Raw genomic sequence first — 18,810 nt, 5'->3', positions numbered from 1 at the left:
TGGGGATCCTCTGCCATTCCTCCTTGCAGATCCTCTCCAGTTCCATCAGGTTGGATGGTAAACGTTGGTGGACAGCCATTTTTAGGTCTCTCCAGAGTTGCTCAATTGGGTTTAAGTCAGGGCTCTGGCTGGGCCAATCAAGATCAGTCACGGAGTTGTTGTGAAGCCACTCCTTCGTTATTTTAGCTGTGTGCTTAGGGTCATTGTCTTGTTGGAAGGTAAACCTTCGGCCCAGTCTGAGGTCCAGAGCACTCTGGAGAAGGTTTTTGTCCAGGATATCCCTGTACTTGGCCGCATTCATCTTTCCCTCGATTGCAACCAGTCGTCCTGTCCCTGCAGCTGAAAAACACCCCCACAGCATGATGCTGCCACCACCATGCTTCACTGTTGGGACTGTATTGGACAGGTGATGAGCAGTGCCTGGTTTTCTCCACACATACCGCTTAGAATTAAGGCCAAAAAGTTCTATTTTTCAGAGAATCTTATTTCTTACCATCTTGGAGTCCTTCAGGTGTTTTTTAGCAAACTCCATGCGGGCTTTCATGTGTCTTACACTGAGGAGAGGCTTCCGTCGGGCCACTCTGCCATAAAGCCCCGACTGGTGGAGGGCTGCAGTGATGGTTGACTTTCTACAACTTTCTCCCATCTCCTGACTGCATCTCTGGAGCTCAGCCACAGTGATCTTTGGGTTCTTCTTTACCTCTCTCACCAAGGCTCTTCTCCCCCGATAGCTCAGTTTGGCCAGACGGCCAGCTCTAGGAAGGGTTCTGGTCGTCCCAAACGTCTTCCATTTGAGGATTATGGAGGCCACTGTGCTCTTAGGAACCTTAAGTGCAGCAGAAATCTTTTGTAACCTTGGCCAGATCTGTGCCTTGCCACAATTCTGTCTCTGAGCTCTTCAGGCAGTTCCTTTGACCTCATGATTCTCATTTGCTCTGACATGCATTGTGATCTGGAAGGTCTTATATAGACAGGTGTGTGGCTTTCCTAATTGAGTCCAATCAGTATAATCAAACACAGCTGGACTCAAATGAAGGTGTAGAACCATCTCAAGGATGATCAGAAGAAATGGAAAGCACCTGAGTTAAATATATGAGTGTCACAGCAAAGGGTCAGAATACTTAGGACCATGTGATATTTCAGTTTTTCTTTTTTAATAAATCTGCAACAATGTCAACAATTCTGTGTTTTTCTGTCAATATGGGGAGCTGTGTGTACATTCATGAGGAAGAAGAATAAACTTAAATGATTTTAGCAAATGGCTGCAATATAACAAAGAGTGAAAAATTTAAGGGGGTCTGAATACTTTCCGTACCCACTGTATATACCAATCAGGCATACCATTATGACATTATAACATTATCTTCATCATGGTACCTGTTAGAGGGTGGGACATATTAGGCAGCAAATAAACATTTTGTCCTTAAAGCTGATGTGTTAGAAGCAGGAAAAATGGGCAAGCGTAAGGAATTGAGTGTGTTTGACAAGAGCCAAATTGTCATAGCTAGATGACTCTAGATGAGTCAGAGCATCTCCAAAACTGAAGCTCTTTAGGGGTGTTCCTGGTTTGCAGTGGTCACTATCTCTCCAAGGAAAGGAACAATGATGAACCGGTCATGGGCGGTTCACCAAGGTTCGTTAATGCACGTGTGGTCCAACAGATGAGCTACTGTAGCTCAAATTGCTGAAGAAGTTAATGCTGTTATCGCTCAATGGGTCAGGACTGTTTTGGCAGCAAAAGGGGGACCAACACAATATTAGGCAGGTTATGCCTGATCAGTGTGTGTGTGTGTGTGTGTGTGTGTGTGTGTGTGTGTGTGTGTGTGTGTGTGTGTGTGCATGCATGTCGTCACCGGCTTGCTCATCAGGGACAAACTTACACTTATAAAGAGCATCTTATTCATTTTTATCACCACATTGTCTGTGGAAAGCTGCTTTGAGAAAATGTTCATTGTGAAAAGAACAAATAAAAATGAATTGAATTGAATTGTGACTGTGTATGTATGTATGTGTGTGTGTGTGTGTGTATATATATATATATATATATATATATATATATATATATATATATATATATATATATATATATATATTATCCTAAATTAGATGCACCTGTTTGAGGTCGTTAGCTGCATAAAGACACCTGTTCACCCCATACAATCAGTAAGAATCCAACTACTAACATGGCCAAGACCAAAGAGCTGTCCAAAGACACAAGAGACAAAATTGTACACCTCCACAAGGCTGGAAAGGGCTACGGGGAAATTGCCAAGCAGCTTGGTGAAAAAAGGTCCACTGTTGGAGCAATCATTAGAAAATGGAAGAAGCTAAACATGACTGTCAATCTCCCTCGGACTGGGGCTCCATGCAAGATCTCACCTCGTGGGGTCTTAATGATCCTAAGGAAGGTGAGAAATCAGCCCAGAACTACACGGGAGGAGCTGGTCAATGACCTGAAAAGAGCTGGGACCACCGTTTCCTAGGTTACTGTTGGTAATACACTAAGACGTCATGGTTTGAAATCATGCATGGCATGGAAGGTTCCCCTGCTTAAACCAGCACATGTCCAGGCACATCTTAAGTTTGCCAATGACCATTTGGATGATCCAGAGGAGTCATGGGAGAAAGTCATGTGGTCAGATGAGACCAAAATAGAACTTTTGGGTGATAATTCCACTAAACTTGTTTGGAGGAAGAAGAATGATGAGTACCATCCCTACTGTGAAGCATGGGGGTGGTAGCATCGTGCTTTGGGGGTGTTTTTCTGCACATGGGACAGGGTGACTGCACTGTATTAAGGAGCGGATGACTGGGGCCATGTATTGCGAGATTTTGGGGAACAACCTCCTTCCCTCAGTTAGAGCATTGAAGATGGGTCGAGGGTGGGTCTTCCAACATGACAATGACCCGAAGCACACAGCCAGGATAACCAAGGAGTGGCTCTGTAAGAAGCATATCAAGGTTCTGGCATGGCCTAGCCAGTATCCAGACCTAAACCCAATAGAGAATCTTTGGAGGGAGCTCAAACTCCGTGTTTCTCAGCGACAGGCCAGAAACCTGACTGATCTAGAGAAGATCTGTGTGGAGGAGTGGGCCAAAATCCCTCCTGCAGTGTGTGCAAACCTGGTGAAAAACTACAGGAACTGCTTGACCTCTGTAATTGCAAACAAAGGCTACTGTACCAAATATTAACATTGACTTTCTCAGGTGTTCAAATACTTATTTGCAGCTGTATCATACAAATAAATAGTTAAAAAAATATTAATTGTGATTTCTGGATTTTATTTTTAGATTATGTCTCTCACAGTGGACATGCACCTACGATGACAATTTCAGACCCCTCCATGATTTCTAAGTGGGAGAGCTTGCAAAATAGCAGGGTGTTCAAATACTTATTTTCCTCACTGTGTGTGTGTGTGTGTATATATATATATATATATATATATATATATATATATATATATATATATATATATATATATATATATACATATATACACATACATATATATACACATACATATATATATATATATATATATATATATATATATATATATATATATATATATATACACACATATATATATATATATATATATATATATACTCATCTTGTGATGAGTATTATTTTCCAAATGTATTCATTCATTCATGAATGAATGATGAATGAATATATACTCATCTTGTGATGAGTATTATTTTCCAAATGTAGTTAAATATTAATGGTAAAATATATTTTAATTTAGTCAATAACAGGTTTCCATATGGTCTGGACCAAGTGGCCTTTGCATCCCTTGCACACTTTGTTGCCGTGGCAGTTGAACATGGTGGTAACAAATGATTAAGGTACACTATGGATCTTATACATAAATATGACTGTCAAAAATGTAATTTCCGAAGAAATTAAAATTCTAATTAATTTAAAAGGCTAAACGTTTCAAACACAGTACAGTAGACCTAGTAAGGGTTAAAATTAGAATCAGGTAAACCATACTTAATACAGATGCTGGAAATGGTTTCATTAATATAGAGCATTAGAATTCAGAAGCAAGTTTTTGTGATGTCATGTTTGTTAACCTGCAGAATTTGCTCTTTTGTGTGTGTGTGTGTGTGTCTGGTACAATCACAAGAGTGATGGATAGTGTTGTGTTTTTAAAGCTAATTAGCATCTGGGCCGGTATAAGAGCTCATTAATCTTCCACACAGTAAATAACCAAATTTGACAAAATAACTGAGTTTAGCTAATAATGGTGGATGTTGCTATTGTTACTAATGAAGCTCATTAACCCCTCAATGACTAAATAATAGCATCTTAATTAATTTGCTTCAAAGGGAAAGTTTTAAGAGCAATTTAATTATAATGGGCACCCACAAGCTGCACAACCAGTGGGCACGTTCTGATCACACACACACACACACACACACAAATACATGCATGCACATACAAAGTTGCTCCTGGTGTCATCTTTTCCCAGGGTAGTCACACACATGCACACCACCTGGCCACCCTCATGTTTAAGAAACATGGTCAGACCAGGCTATTTTTGTCCATTGTTTCATGGTCATTTCTGATGGTCACATGCTCTTGTTAGTGGACGTGGTCAGCATCGGCACTCTGACTGGTCTTCAGCTAGTTAAAGCCATCTTTCAACTTTTCAGACATGTGCTATAGTATCACTTCTATGGGAGCAGTCTAGCCAAGCTGGTCTTTGTTGAGCAGTGGGTATTCAATTAAATTCAATACATTTTTATTTGTATAGCGCTTTTAACAATGAACATGGTCTCAAAGCAGCTTTACACAGATAATGTGGTGATAAAGAATGAATAAGATTGTTCTAAGTATGTGTACAATATGTGTAAGTTTGTCCCTGATGAGCATAACTAAGAGGAAGAGCCAGAAGGTAACACAGACATGAGGGATCTCTGGGATAAGAGACAACCCACCACACCCCGTCAACAAACCTGAGTGAACGTGTGAGAGTGAGGGGACGACAGCATACAAATATCCAGTCCACCGTACACGCTATATCCATGATTTTTCCAGATCTGCTCCTTCACCTAAAAAATCTATTGATAAAAGACTTCTAAATAAAATAAATCTTTTCAGCCTTGACTTGAACACTATGACTGTGTCTGAGTCCTGAACACTGATTAGAATGTGATTCCATAACTGTGGGGCTTTATAAGAGAAATATCTGCCCCCTGCATGAGTCTTCATTATTTGAGGTACCAACAAATAGCCTGCACCTTTTAATCTAAGTAGGTGTGTGGGATCATATTGGTACAAAAGTTTACTCAGATACTGTGGCGCGAGATTGTTAAGTGCTTTATACGTCAGTAGTAGTATTTTATAATCAATTTGAGATTTAATTGGGAGCCAGTGTAGACTGATTAAAACAGGGTGATGTGGTCATATTTTCTAGATCTAGTAAGTCGATCTGAAGCTTAATTATGCACTAACTTGAACACCCAGACAGTAAAGCATTACATCTAGATGAAACAAAAGCATGAACTAGTTTTTCTGCATCCCTTAACGACATATTTCTAATTTTAGTGATATTTCTAAGGTGAAAGAGAAGGCGATCCTGGTAATATTATTCACGTGAGCTTCAAAGGAAAACTAGGGTCATTAATCACACCAAGGTCTTTGACTGCTGTACACACTGAAACAGAAACACCATCCAGAGATGCTACATAATCGGAAAGTTTTCTTTAAGCTTCATGTGGTCCTAGTAAAAGTACTTCCGTCTTATCCGAATTAAGAAGAATGAGGTTATCAAGCATCCACTGTCTAATGTCCTTTACACACTCTTCAACATTTTTAAGCTGATCTTTTTCATCTGGCTTTGCTGAAATATACAGCTGTGTACCGCAGAGAGTGTGAAGAACTCACCCTTTACATCAACAAGACAACAGCAGGGAGCAGAGCTCTTCTCTTACAAATCCCCACAGTTATGAAACAGCCTTCCAATTTGTGTTTGGACTCAATTTGTGTTTGGGACTCAGACACAGTCTCAGTGTAAAAGTCGAGACTGAAAATATATTTATTTAGTCAAGCCTTTGAGCGGTAGATTTTTCTTAGGCAAATGAGCAGGTCTGGAGGGATCATTGCTATAGAGTGCTCATTAAACTGGGATATTGTGCTGTCATCCCCTCACTCTCACACATAACTGCCTCTCTCCTTTATATGTATATAAACAGTGTTGTAAGCTGATTTATTTAAGTTTGTAATCTAGCATACTAGTGTAGATTTATTCATTAATAGAGACTCAAATAAATTTTGGACATTGCTCTGGACAAGGGCAAGATATCTGCTGCTACGAGGTCTAGTTTTGCAGAAAAGTAAGTTACTGGTCTTAGTTTCCCCAATTGCCCTGCAGTCATATTGATGTTATGCAGCCCTCTTTTTTATCAACCGTCTAAGTGAATGTTTCGATCAGGTATACCTAGAGTGGGTGTGGCTTGCAAGGTCTTTTGGTCTCCACCTTCGGTGGAGTCCGGGGGCAACCGGTCGACTTCCCTTTTGCAGTCTCGGAGGTGAGTTGAGTGCTCCTTGGGACGCTGGAGCGGAACCGAGCTCTCTTTGGGACGCTGGAGCGAAACCGAGCTCTCTTTGGGACGCTGGAGCGGAGTGGAACTTTCCCGGAAGTCCTGGGATGGAACCAAGCTCTCCTCGGAAATCGGGAGCGAATCCAAGATTTCCTCAGGAACCGGGAGCAAAGAGGAGCTCTCCTGGAAGCCTAGGAGCGGATAGGAAGCCGCCTGGAAGCCTAGGAGCGGAGAGGAAGCCGCCTGGGGACCCTGGAGCGGAGAGGAGCTCGCCTGGGGACCCGGGAGCGGAGAGGAGCTCGCCTGGGGACCCGGGAGCGGAGAGGAGCTCACCGGGAGGTCCTGGGACGAAGCCAAGCTCCTTTCATGACTCTGGAGCGGGACCAAGCTCACGGGGACTCTCTGGAGCGGGACCGAGCTCATGGGGTCGCTCAGGGACAGAGAGGAGCTCACGGGGTCGCTCAGGGACAGAGAGGAGCTCACGGGGTCGCTCAGGGACAGAGAGGAGCTCACGGGGTCGCTCAGGGACAGAGAGGAGCTCTCACAGAGGTCCTGGGACGGAACGGAGCTCTCACGGAGGTCCTGGAGTGGAATGGAGCTCTCTTCAGGACCCTCGAGCAGAACGGAGCTCTCTTCGGGGACCCTGGAGTGGAACGGAGCTCTCTTTGGAGACCTGGAGCGTAGCTGAACCAACCCGAAGGTTCTGGAGCAGGATGGAGAGCTCCTGGAGGTTCTGGAACGAAACGGAGCCAGCCTGGATATCCTAGAGCCCCCAGGCTCCACGCAGGGCGAAGGATCGCCCCCAGACTCCACGCAGGGCGACATCTCGCCCCCAGCAGTCACAGAAGGCGACGTTTCGCCCCGAGCTCCACAGAGGGCGACGTCTCGCCCCCAGGTCCTCTTCAGAGTGACGGCTTGCCCCCAGCAGTCACAGAAGGCGACGTTTCGCCCCTGAGCTCCACAGAGGGCGACGTCTCGCCACCAAGCCCCACAGAGGGCGACGTCTCGCCCCCAGGTCCTCTTCAGGGCGACGGCTCGCCCCCAGGTCCTCTTCAGGGCGACGGCTCGCCCCCAGGTCCTCTTCAGGGCGACGGCTCGCCCCCAGGTCCTCTTCAGGGCGACGGCTCGCCCCCAGGTCCTCTTCAGGGCGACGGCTCGCCAACAGGATTCCCGCACGGCGAGGTCGGTCCTCCAGGTCCCTCTGACGGCGACGTCGGTCCTCCAGGTCCCTCGGAGGGTGGTACGACGTTCCTGATCTCCGCCAGGGATGTCGCTCGGCCTCTGGTCTCCACCCGGGACGTCATCCACTCTCCAGTCTTTGTCATGGTTGCTGTTCAGTTCCAGTTCCCCGCCATGGCGGAGAGTGGATGACGTCCCGGGCGGAGACCAGAGGCCGAGCGACATCCCTGGCGGAGATCAGGAACGTCGTACCACCCTCCGAGGGACCTGGAGGACCGACCTCGCCGTCAGAGGGATCCGACACCCGATCTCCGCCAAGGGCTTCACTCAGCCTCCCGTCTTCACCAAGGGCGTGGCTGTCGTTCCGTTCCGGCTTTCCGCAGAGGACGCCGCAGCGCCTTGGGCTCTTCCCGGTCTTCCTCGGTTCCACGGCAATGCTCACCGGACCTCCGTTGCTCCCAGGCGTCTAAGGAGGCCTTCCTCGGAGTGCCCTGGCCCGCCTGGCATAGTTGGGTTTTGGGCGTCAGGTGTCGCCCCTGGAGGGAGGGGTACTGTCAGGGATCTCCCTGCCACGCCCCCCTCGGTAGCTGTCAGGGATTCACCCTGCCACGCCCCCCTCTATAGCAGTCACGCTGCTTTTCTTGATTACCGACAGCTGTGTCTCATTAAAGATCAGACTACTTAAACTCACGTTCTTGAGTCACAGGCTGTCGGTCGTTGCATTGTCATGCTGGACAATCGCGTGACTGCTCGAACGCCGGCATTCACCGCTGAATCTAAATCCGAACTCCATTTCCATATTGGATTACTCATTGCCGGTGGCTTTACTCACAGTTTGATATTACTTTGGACATTTACGCTCCTGGTGGATTACTCGTCTCGAGCGGATATCTTTGGTTGGTTTTCTCCTCGGCTTGAGTGTTTTGTTTTGTACTGTTTGAATTAAAGACAATGATAGGACTATATCTGCTTCCGCGTCAGCAGCCTGACACATATACACATATACATGTATATTTATGAATGATGTGTATGTATTTACTTACCTTATTCACTCACTACACTATACAAATTTTAATTAACCCAGAACAGTGTCCTCATATCTCTTAGTTCAAAAATCTACTTTACTGTATTATCTCCTCTACTCCACTCCTGCTCCTCACACAATGACATACAACAATAAACATCAATAAAATGTGTACACACATCCTTTAGTTAAGTAGAAGTACAGATACTCTATGTAGACTTTAACTATCTATATGTTTTAAAATACTCCAGTAAAAGTAAAAAAAAAATAAATTCACTTAAGAAAATTTATTTGGCCTAGTCCAGTGTGCATCATGTAGACTCGTTACAGTCAACAACTAGCGATGGCTCTCCTACCTTTTTAAATATTTTCGACTCAAATTTTACTTTGAGGACAGGTTTGTTCGTATACACAAAAGTTCGTAAACTGAATGATAGTAAAGTGGGGAGCGTCTGTATTATTATGTTTGTATTCACAAAGATTCAGGTTGTTTTATTTGTGTCTGTGAAAAGAGATGACATAGATGGCAGAGTGCTCCCTTTTTCTTTATTTTACAAAAGCACACCGTTTTTTTTGTTATTATGAGTGTATACAAATAAACGTAGACCCTGATTCAGCATTAATGTATTAATAATGTATATGCTGTCCTCAGGATTTGTGTGATTAGGAATCACAAGCATTCACAAAAGCTCAGCCTGGATGCATTTTGGTAATAGCAGTACCAAGTTATTTTGTGGCTAGCTTAGCATTAGCATCCAGGGTGCATATACAGCTGGGAATACTGTGCATGTGAATTTATGAGGTAGATAAAAATGTATGCTTTTGATAAAGAGGTATTCAATTTTAGCAGGAAAGTGGGACTTAACAACAATAGCACCAAGGTTTGTTTACATAGATGCAACCACCCCAACAGTGGTTCTATCTGTTCTAAAGATGTTGCACCTCAGTAGTTAAATTGCATTTGTAAAAAACCTGTCCCTCATGCAGTCACAAAAAGGCCCTGGTCCCCCACCACTCTACACTCTTTAGCAGGAAATACAGTACATTTAGATTTTGCCAGTCTATTTGAAAGACACGTGTATTTGGTAGCGGTGGATTGCCACTAAATGGCCTGAGTTGTGTATGATGAACTTAGCCTTGACTCATATATTTTGAATATATTTTGGCACATTTTTATTTTTTTAGGCCTACAAGATCATTTAACCCTACTGGTGATAATCAGAAAGGGGCAAAAAACTCCTGCTCAGCTCTCAGATCTTAAATACACTATTATTTAAATTGTTTTTATGCTACCGGCAAACTGACATTGTGTAACCTAGCCATTAGGGTTGTACAAGTCAGTGCACTCTTAGTGCTGGTCCCAAGCCCGGATGAATGGGGAGGGTTGTGTTAGGAAGGGCATCCAGCATAAAACATTTGCCATATCAAATATGAGGATCACGAACCAGAATTTCATACCCGATCGGTCGAGGCCCGGGTTGTCAAAAACCAACAGGTATTGTTAGCCAAAAGGGTAACGGTGGAAATTGGGCTACTGTTGGCCAAAGGAGGAGAAGGAGAGTAGGAAGGCGTCTACAGAGACAGCAGGAAAAGGAGACGTGTAGGAGAGTGGAGGTTGGGGTGAGCACTTAAAATGTTGATACAGTGGAACCCGGTTATGTCGCCGGCCTAGGGGACGCCAAAAAGCGTCGAGATAACCGATGATCGAGATAAACGAAAACCAATATGGCGGCAATATATTAATGTGCTTGAAATTTCTTTATGTACATGATGTGCGTTATTAAATGAGAATGTGCATGCACGTGTTTTTGGAGGTTTTTTTACACAAAAGCGTTGCCGCGATTTGTTTGATTGGTCATGCGGATCGAGATAACCTGTTATGCGGATAAGGAGGCAGAAGCCGAAGTAAACGCAAACAAAGTTTATTGAGAATACACAGGAGATAATCCACCAATACTTGTAGCGAAGCAGTAATATCCAGTGGTGCGCTCCGGGAGCGCGGTCTACGAAGTTCTGTGAAAGCAGAGACAGTTCGTGTAGAGAATCCAGGGATCCGCGCTATGGAAAGCGCAGCGCTGGGCAGCAACGGATAAACGTGGTGCAGACAGCGTGAACATGGAAAACAGCAGGATCGGGGTAATCCGGGGTGCCGTTTAGAGAATGCAGAGTCCAAGAAGAAGGGTACGTAGCGGTATACGTATACGCGATCAAACAGACCGCCATGTATATACACATACGATCATGCACAAACAATAACGGACTGCGAGTGTGTGGAGGTAAGGGGCTTAAATAGGAGATGGAATGAGTGAGTGAATGAGAGTCAGGTGTGTGTGATCAGCAGGACTGCGAGGAGCGCACGGGAGAAGAAGCAGGGTGCTTCGGGGAATGCCGCCGCTGAAGGGGGCGTGGCAGTGGGATTCGCCACAGAGGATCATCTGTCTCTATACTACTCTGTCCTCTACACCTAGGAATTTGGCGGTTCCACTTCAAAAACTTCAACTTAATATGGTTGGCGAGTTAACCGAGGTTGAGATAAGTGGGTTCTACTGTACTATGACTGGTAAAGGTAGAGAGGTAGCTGATATGATGGAGCAAAGAAAAGTGGATATGTTGTGTGTTAGGGAGAAAAAATGGAAAGGGTGGAAGGCAAGGAATATTGGAGGGGGTTTAAACTGTTCTATCATGTATAGATGGAAAGAGAAATGGTGTACACACTTGTGGAGCATAGGCACTGATGACATTTAAGATCATCCCTGCAACTTCATGCTTCATGTTCATCACTCAATCAGAACCTTAACTACACTCTTACTGTACTCTTCCTTCAGGATCACCCCTACACCATTTCTCTTTCCATCTATACATGATAGAACAGTTTAAACCCCCTCCAATATTCCTTGCCTTCCACCCTTTCCATTTTTTCTTCTTAACACACAACATATCCACTTTTCTTTGCTCCATCATATCAGCTACCTCTCTACCTTTACCAGTCATAGTACAGTAGAGGCTGTGAGATGGAGGAGAAAGAAAAATTCTGGAGTGAGTTAAGAAAAATTTGTGATTGGGGCAGACTTTAATGGGCATGTAGGTGAAGGGAATAGAGGTGATGGGTATGTATGACCTTAAGGAGAGGAATGTGGAAGGGCAGATGGTGGTAGATTTTGCTAAAAGGATGGAAATAGCAGTGGTGAATATGTATTTTAAGAAGAAGGAGGAGCACAGTGTGACATAAAAGTGGAGAAATGGTGCACACAGGTGGATTATGTTCTATGTAGAAGATGCCACCTAAAGGAGATTGGAGACTGTAAGGTGTTGGCAGGGGACAGTGTAGCTAGACAGCATCAGATGGTGGTCTGCAGGATGGCTTTTAAAGGTGAAGAAGAAGAGGAGGAGAGTGAGGACTGAAAAAAGGATTAAGATGGAAAAAGATAGTGGAATCTGAAGGAGGACAACTGTAGTGTGAGATTCATGGAAGAGGTCAGACAGCAGCTCGGTGGTGCTGAAGAGGTGCTGGATGATTGGGCAACTACAGCAGAAGTGATTAGGCAGACAGCTGAAAAGGTATTTGGTGTGACATCTGGAAAGAGAAGGAAGACAAAGAGATGTGATGGTGGAATGAGGAAGTGCAGGAAAGCATTAGGAGAAAGAGGTTGGCAAAACATAATTGGGATCGGAAGAGAGATGATAAAGGTAGGCAGAAGTAAAATGAGATTTGGCAGCAGTAAATGGAATGACTAGTAAGGAGAGTGTGTTGAGGAGCTGGAGGGAGTATTTTGAGCAGGTGATGAATAAGGAAAATGAGAGAGAGAGAGAGAGAGAGAGAGAGAGAGAGAGAGAGAGAGAGAGAGAGAGAGAGAGAGAGAGAGAGAGAGAGAGAGAGAGAGAGGTTGGATGATGTGGAGATGGTAAAGCAGGAAGTGGATAGGATTAGTAAGAAGGAAGCGAGAGCAATGATTAGGAGGTCAAAAAGTGGAAAGTCGGTTGGACCAAATGAAATACCAGTAGAATGGTAGATGGAGATGTTTAGGAGAGATGGCAGTGGAGACTGTAACCAGATTGTTTAACAAGATTTTGGAGAGTGAGAGGATAACTGAGAAATGGAGAAGGAGTGTGCTGGTACAGATCTTTAGGAAAAATGGAGATGTGCAGATCTGCAGTAACTACAGGGGAATTCAGTTGATCAGTCACACCATGAAGTTATAGGAAACATTAGTGGAAGCCAGGCTGAGGGAAAAGGTGACCATCCGTGAGCAACAAAATGGTTTGATGACAGGGAAGGGCACTACAGTCGCATTATTTGCTTTGCAATGTGCAATGTTGATGGAGGAGTTGAATTGTGTGTTGGTGGATTTAGAGAAAGTGTACAACAGGGTGCCAAGAGAGGAGTTATGGTATTGTATGAGGAAGTCAGGTGTGTAAGAGAAGTATGTGAGGGTGGTGCAAAACATGTATGAGGACATTGTGACAGCTGTGAAGTGTGCAGGAGCAACGACAGACTGGTTCAAGGTGGAGGTTGGGCTGCATCAAGATCGTCTCTAAGCCCTTTCTTGTTTGCAGTGGTGATGGACAGGTTGACAGACAAGGTCAGACAGGAGTCTTCAGACTATGATATTTGCAGATGATATTGTGATTTGTGGTGAGAGCAGGGAGCAGGTTGAGAAGAGCCTGGAGAGGTGGAGGTACACGCTGAAGAGAAGGGGAATGAAAGTCAGTGGGAGTAAGACAGAGTACATGTGTGAATGAGATGGAGGGCAGTGGAGTGGTGTGGTTGCAGGGAGAAGAGGTGGTAAAGGTGGATGAGATTAGGGTCAACAGTGCAAAGTAATGGAGAGTGTCTTAGAGAAATTAAGAAAAAAGTGAAGGCAGGGTGGAGTGGGTGGAGAAGAGTGGCAGAAGTGATTTGTAATAAGGGTATCTGCTTTTTTGTATGGTTTAGAGACAGTGGCATTGACACTGAGGTGACAAGACAGGAGGTGTAGCTGGAGGTGGCAGAGTTAAAGATGCTGAGATTTTCATTGGGAGTGACGAGGATGGACAGGATTAGAAACAAGTTTATCAGAGGGACCATGCATTTAGGACGTTTTGGGGACAAAGTGAGAGAGGGCCGATTGAGATGGTTTGGACATGTGCAGAGGAGGGACATGGTAAGAGAATGGTGAGGATGGAGCCACCAGAGAGGTGAAAAAGAAAAATGCCATAGAGGAAGTACATGGATGTGGTGAGAAAATACATGCAGGTAGATGGTTTGAAACATGCAGGTGTAGAGGACAGAGTAGTATGGAGACAGATGATCCTCTGTGGCGACCCCTAATGGGCCAAAAGAAGAAGACTGTACAAAAAAAAAAACATTTGTTTTACTGATGCGGCAAGTCTCAAATCAAGCACTAAAATCCGACATGATGCACTCAATTAACCCTCTGGGGTCAACAAACACGGCATGTTTTGTGGTATTTTATTACTTATAAGGCAAAATAACCTTAAATTACTCTGTCTCTTTTGATCATACAGATAAGAGCAATACATAATTTGTTACCACCTTTGTTATTTTTCTTTACAGACACATAAATTAAACATCCTGAATCTCAGTGAATACTGGCCTCACAGACATAATCTACACTGCTCAAAAAAATAAAGAGAACACTTAAACAACACAATGAACCTCCAAGTCAATCACCCTTCTGTAAAATTAAACTGCCCACTTAGGAAGCAACACTGATTGACAATCAATTTCACATGCTGTTGTGCAAATGGAATAGACAACAGGTGGAAATTATAGGCAATTAGCAAGACACCCCCAATAAAGGAGTGGTTCTGCAGGTGGTGACCACAGACCACTTCTCATTTCCTATGCTTTCAGGCTGATATTTTGGTTACTTTTGAATGCTGGCGGTGCTTACACTCTAAAGGTAGCATGAGACGGAGTCTACAACCAACACAAGTGGATCAGGTAGTGCAGCTCATCCAGGATGGCACATCAATGCGAGCTGTGGCAAGAAGGTTTGCTGTGTCTTTTGGCGTAGTGTCCAGAGCATGGAGGCGCTACTAGGAGACAGGCCAGTACATCAGGAGACGTGGAGGAGGCCTCCAGCAGGCCACAAATGTGCATGTGTCTGCTCAAATGGTTAGAAACAGACTCTATGAGGGTGGTATGAGGGCCTGACGTTCACAGGTGGGGGTTGTGCTTACAGCCCAACACCGTGCAGGACGTTTGGCATTTGCCAGAGAACACCAAGATTGGCAAATTTGCCACTGGAACCCTGTGCTCTTCACAGATGAAAGCAGGTTCACACTGAGCACATGTGACAGAGGTGACAGAGTCTGGAGATGCCGTGGAGAACGTTCTGCTGCCTGCAACATCCTTCAGCATGACCGGTTTGGCATTGAGTCAGTAATGGTGTGGGGTGGCATTTCATTGGAGGGCCACACAACCCTCCATGTGCTCACCAGAGGTAGCCTGACTGCCATTAGGTACTGAGTTGAGATCCACAGAACCCGTGTAAGACCATATGCCGTTGCAGTTGGCCCTGGGTTCCTCCTAATGCAAGACAATGCTAGACCTCATGTGGCTGGAGTGTGTCAGCAGTTCCTGCAAGACGAAGGCATTGATGCTATGGACTGGCCCGCCCTTTTCCCAGACCTAAATCCAATTGAGCAAATCTGGGACATTATGTCTCGCTCCATCCACCAATGCCACGTTGCACCACAGACTGTCCAGGAGTTGGCAGATGCTTTAGTCCAAGTCTGGGAGGAGATCCCTCAGGAGACCATCCGCCACTTCATCACGAGCAGGAGGTGTTGTATGGAGGTCATACAGGCACGTGGAAACCACACACACTACTGAGCCTCATTTTGACTTGTTTTAGGACATTACATCAAAGTTAGATCAGCCTGTAGTGTGTTTTTCCACTTCAATTTTGAGTGTGACTCCAAGTCCAGACCTCCATGGGTTAATCAATTTGATTTTCATTGATAATTTTTGTGTGATTTTGTTGTCAGCACATTCAACTATGTAAAGAACAAAGAATATAATAAGAATATTTCATTCATTCAGATCTAGGATGTGTTGTTTAAGTGTTCCCTTTATTTTGTTTTTGAGCAGTGTATATATGAATAGATAGCTCAAAATGTCTATTTTTAAAGAAACTGTTTTAAATCACGGTTATTTTAATTGATTGACAGCCCTAATATTTATATGATGTGGGGTTGCATTATATGTCAGAGCCCAAACCTTTTACTTGAGTAAAAAAGTGTAGTCAGTACTTCAACTTTTACCAGAGTATTTTAAAAATGAGTATCTGTACTTCTACTTAAGTGAAGGAGGTGTGTACTTTTGCCACCTTTGTCACTGTTACAAAAAAAGAGAATACAGAGATAAATGACTACAGACCTCCTTACCATTTGTAATCATGTCCTTGGGTGCCTGTTCACCTACCCAGCTAACAGGGCAGTGGAGGATGTATTCACCATGCTACTGCATTATATCCTGTAATACCTCAGTCATACAGCAACTTGTCATTAAACACCATTATCCCAAATTGCAGCTTTCTGACAAACTGAGAGCAGCATGTCAGACAAAGGAAATTCATATCTGCACAATCAAAACTGATGCCCCCAAAAATTTGTACTACAGAGCCTATTTTCAGACTACTGAAGTTGGCACTATAGTGGACATATGTTCCAAGATCCAGTTTGGCTGCCTGACACAGTCAAAACAATAGGTTCTGTTCGTAACCCCAGGTTCTCTGAAACATCAAGTGGAGACATCCACCTATGGAAAGGGCATCCGTACCTGACCTCTTCAGAAGCATCCAATTGCACCAAGTCTGGCTTGACAGACAGGAGCCCAATGGTAGGTAAGGGAACACCCCTTACCTGAGTGCATAAGGCACTTGCACACGCTACCTTTCCTTAGTGAGCATATTCGGTTCTCATGCAGCAAGCGGGGCAAACTTGGTGGATCTCTCCACTCAATGTTTCAGAGAACCTGGGTTAAAAACAATAACCTATTGTTCTCTTTCATCATCTCGTGTTCGAGATCCCCCTATGGGAGATATTGACAACTCCCTGGTTGCCCAATACACTCACAGTGAGGCCCTGTAAGCCAGAGGACGGCCCTCAAGGTGGTCCTCGGCACGTCACAGAGTAGTAGACCTCACACACTGCGGTGAAAAACCCATATTCTAGGTTCTTCAAAGTAGCCACCTTTTGCTTTGATTACTGCTTTGCACACTCTTGGCATTCTCTTGATGAGCTTCAAGAGGTAGTCACCTGAAATGGTCTTCCAACAGTCTTGAAGGAGTTTCCCGAGAGATGCTTGGCACTTGTTGGCCCTTTTGCCTTCACTCTACGGTCCAGCTCACCCCTAAACCATCTTGATTGGGTTCAGGTCCGGTGACTGTGGAGGCCAGGTCATCACTCTCATCACTCTCCTTCTTGGTCAAATAGCCCTTGATGCCTTCAGTGTGACTCTACAATTTTCATAGTCATGAAAATAAAGAAAACTCTTTGAATGAGAAGGTGTGTCCAAACTTTTGGTCTGTACTGTATATATATATATATATATATATATATATATATATATATATATATATATATATATATATATATACACATATACCAATGGGCATATAATGACATTGCCAGTGATTGTCCACCAGTTCGTCTAGGGGAAATTTATTGCTCTGCAGTAAATATAGATTTTTTTATTTTTTTATAATTCAACTTTTTTATTGTTCAACAGTCCAAACTACACATCAACACGGCATTCAATAATTCTCCTTGCTATTACACATTCAGCCACTAGTCACTATCAGTGGAATACAATTGTAGTTAATTACAATTACAATTATAAGCACATGGAAATTAAACAGCTGTTGATCAGTCCCACTTATTCAAACCATTTTTATATGTTGCCAGAAATGATCCCATGTTTTCTTCATGCCTCCCTCACTATGCAGTCTCCCCAACATGCTCTCGTACGAAGCAATTTCAATCATCCCATCAATCCAATCTTTCAAGTCTGGGGTTTTTGGGCATTTCCAATTGCGTAGAATCATCCTAGCAGCTGTAATACAACCAATCTTAACTAGAGTAAACACATTCTTTGCTATGTTGGGTACCAATTTATCTCCCAGAAGGCATAGTCGTGGTTCCACAGGTATGTTAGATCCCATCCACTCTTGCATTACGCCCAGAATTTTACACCAAAATGGGTGAACTAAGGAACATTCCCAAATCATATGCAAATAAGTACCCTCTTTTTCCTTACATTTCCAGCAGAGATTATTTTTCGCTATACCCATTCTGAAAAGCCTAGATGGTGTATAATAATATCTATGTACTACCTTGTAATGAATGAACCTCCCTCTAGCTTCCCTTATGTTCTTACCCACATTATATATGATGTACAGCCAATTGTTTTCATGGATATCTATCCCCAAGTCCTTTTGCCAAATAGTCCTCAGGTTCTCACAGGTATCAGCATTTACATTGAGCATTGATTTGTAACAATAGAAGCAGTCTGAACTACATGCGGCAACTGAAGATAGGTATAAACAGGGTTATCACTTGTATTAGATCTGCTCTTGACACAGTGTCTAATCTGCAGATACTTCCAAAAATTTCCTTGACCCCCAATATTATATTTTCCCACCAATTCAGAGTATGACATAAAAACACCATTTTCATACAGATCACCAATCACAGTTACCCCCTTCAAGATGCCATTGTTTCCAAAACACACTTGCTTTACCTATGCAAATGTCAGGATTCCTCCATAGTGATGCATACGACTGACTATGATGAGATGTCCTGCACAGTTTATGAATTTTGTTCCAAACATGTCTTGAGTGCATTGTCACTGGATTTGAGTCCCATTTAGCTCCAGAGCATTGTGAGAGAACGTTAATGAGATGAAATGGTGAGGCCAGTTTCTGTTCTATCTTGATCCAGTCCAACTCAGAATCTGTCTTGTCCCAATGCTTAGCCAGCTTGGCCATTTCAAAAGAAAGGTTATACAGTCTCACATCAGGTAATGCAAGACCCCCCTTATCCCTTGG

General features: G+C 43.8%; 2 protein-coding genes across 2 annotated transcripts in view; both read right to left on the bottom strand.

Annotated features, from left to right (window-relative positions):
* Positions 1–18,810, bottom strand: part of LOC310725234 (craniofacial development protein 2-like) — a 121,603-nt gene that overhangs the window by 9,387 nt on the left and 93,406 nt on the right. The gene's annotated exons all lie outside the window — the stretch shown is intronic.
* LOC310724744 (uncharacterized protein) lies at positions 6,415–7,377 on the bottom strand (the record flags this gene model as incomplete). Its single annotated transcript, XM_083539024.1, has 3 exons — positions 6,415–6,855; positions 6,946–7,285; positions 7,361–7,377. The coding sequence occupies 3 exons, from the start codon at positions 7,375–7,377 to the stop codon at positions 6,415–6,417; spliced, it is 798 nt and encodes a 265-aa protein (XP_083395150.1).

Source organism: Silurus aristotelis, assembly GCF_946808225.1.
Source record: "Silurus aristotelis genome assembly, chromosome: 4".
Lineage (NCBI taxonomy): Eukaryota > Metazoa > Chordata > Actinopteri > Siluriformes > Siluridae > Silurus > Silurus aristotelis.
This window is presented reverse-complemented; position numbering and strand designations above follow the sequence as displayed.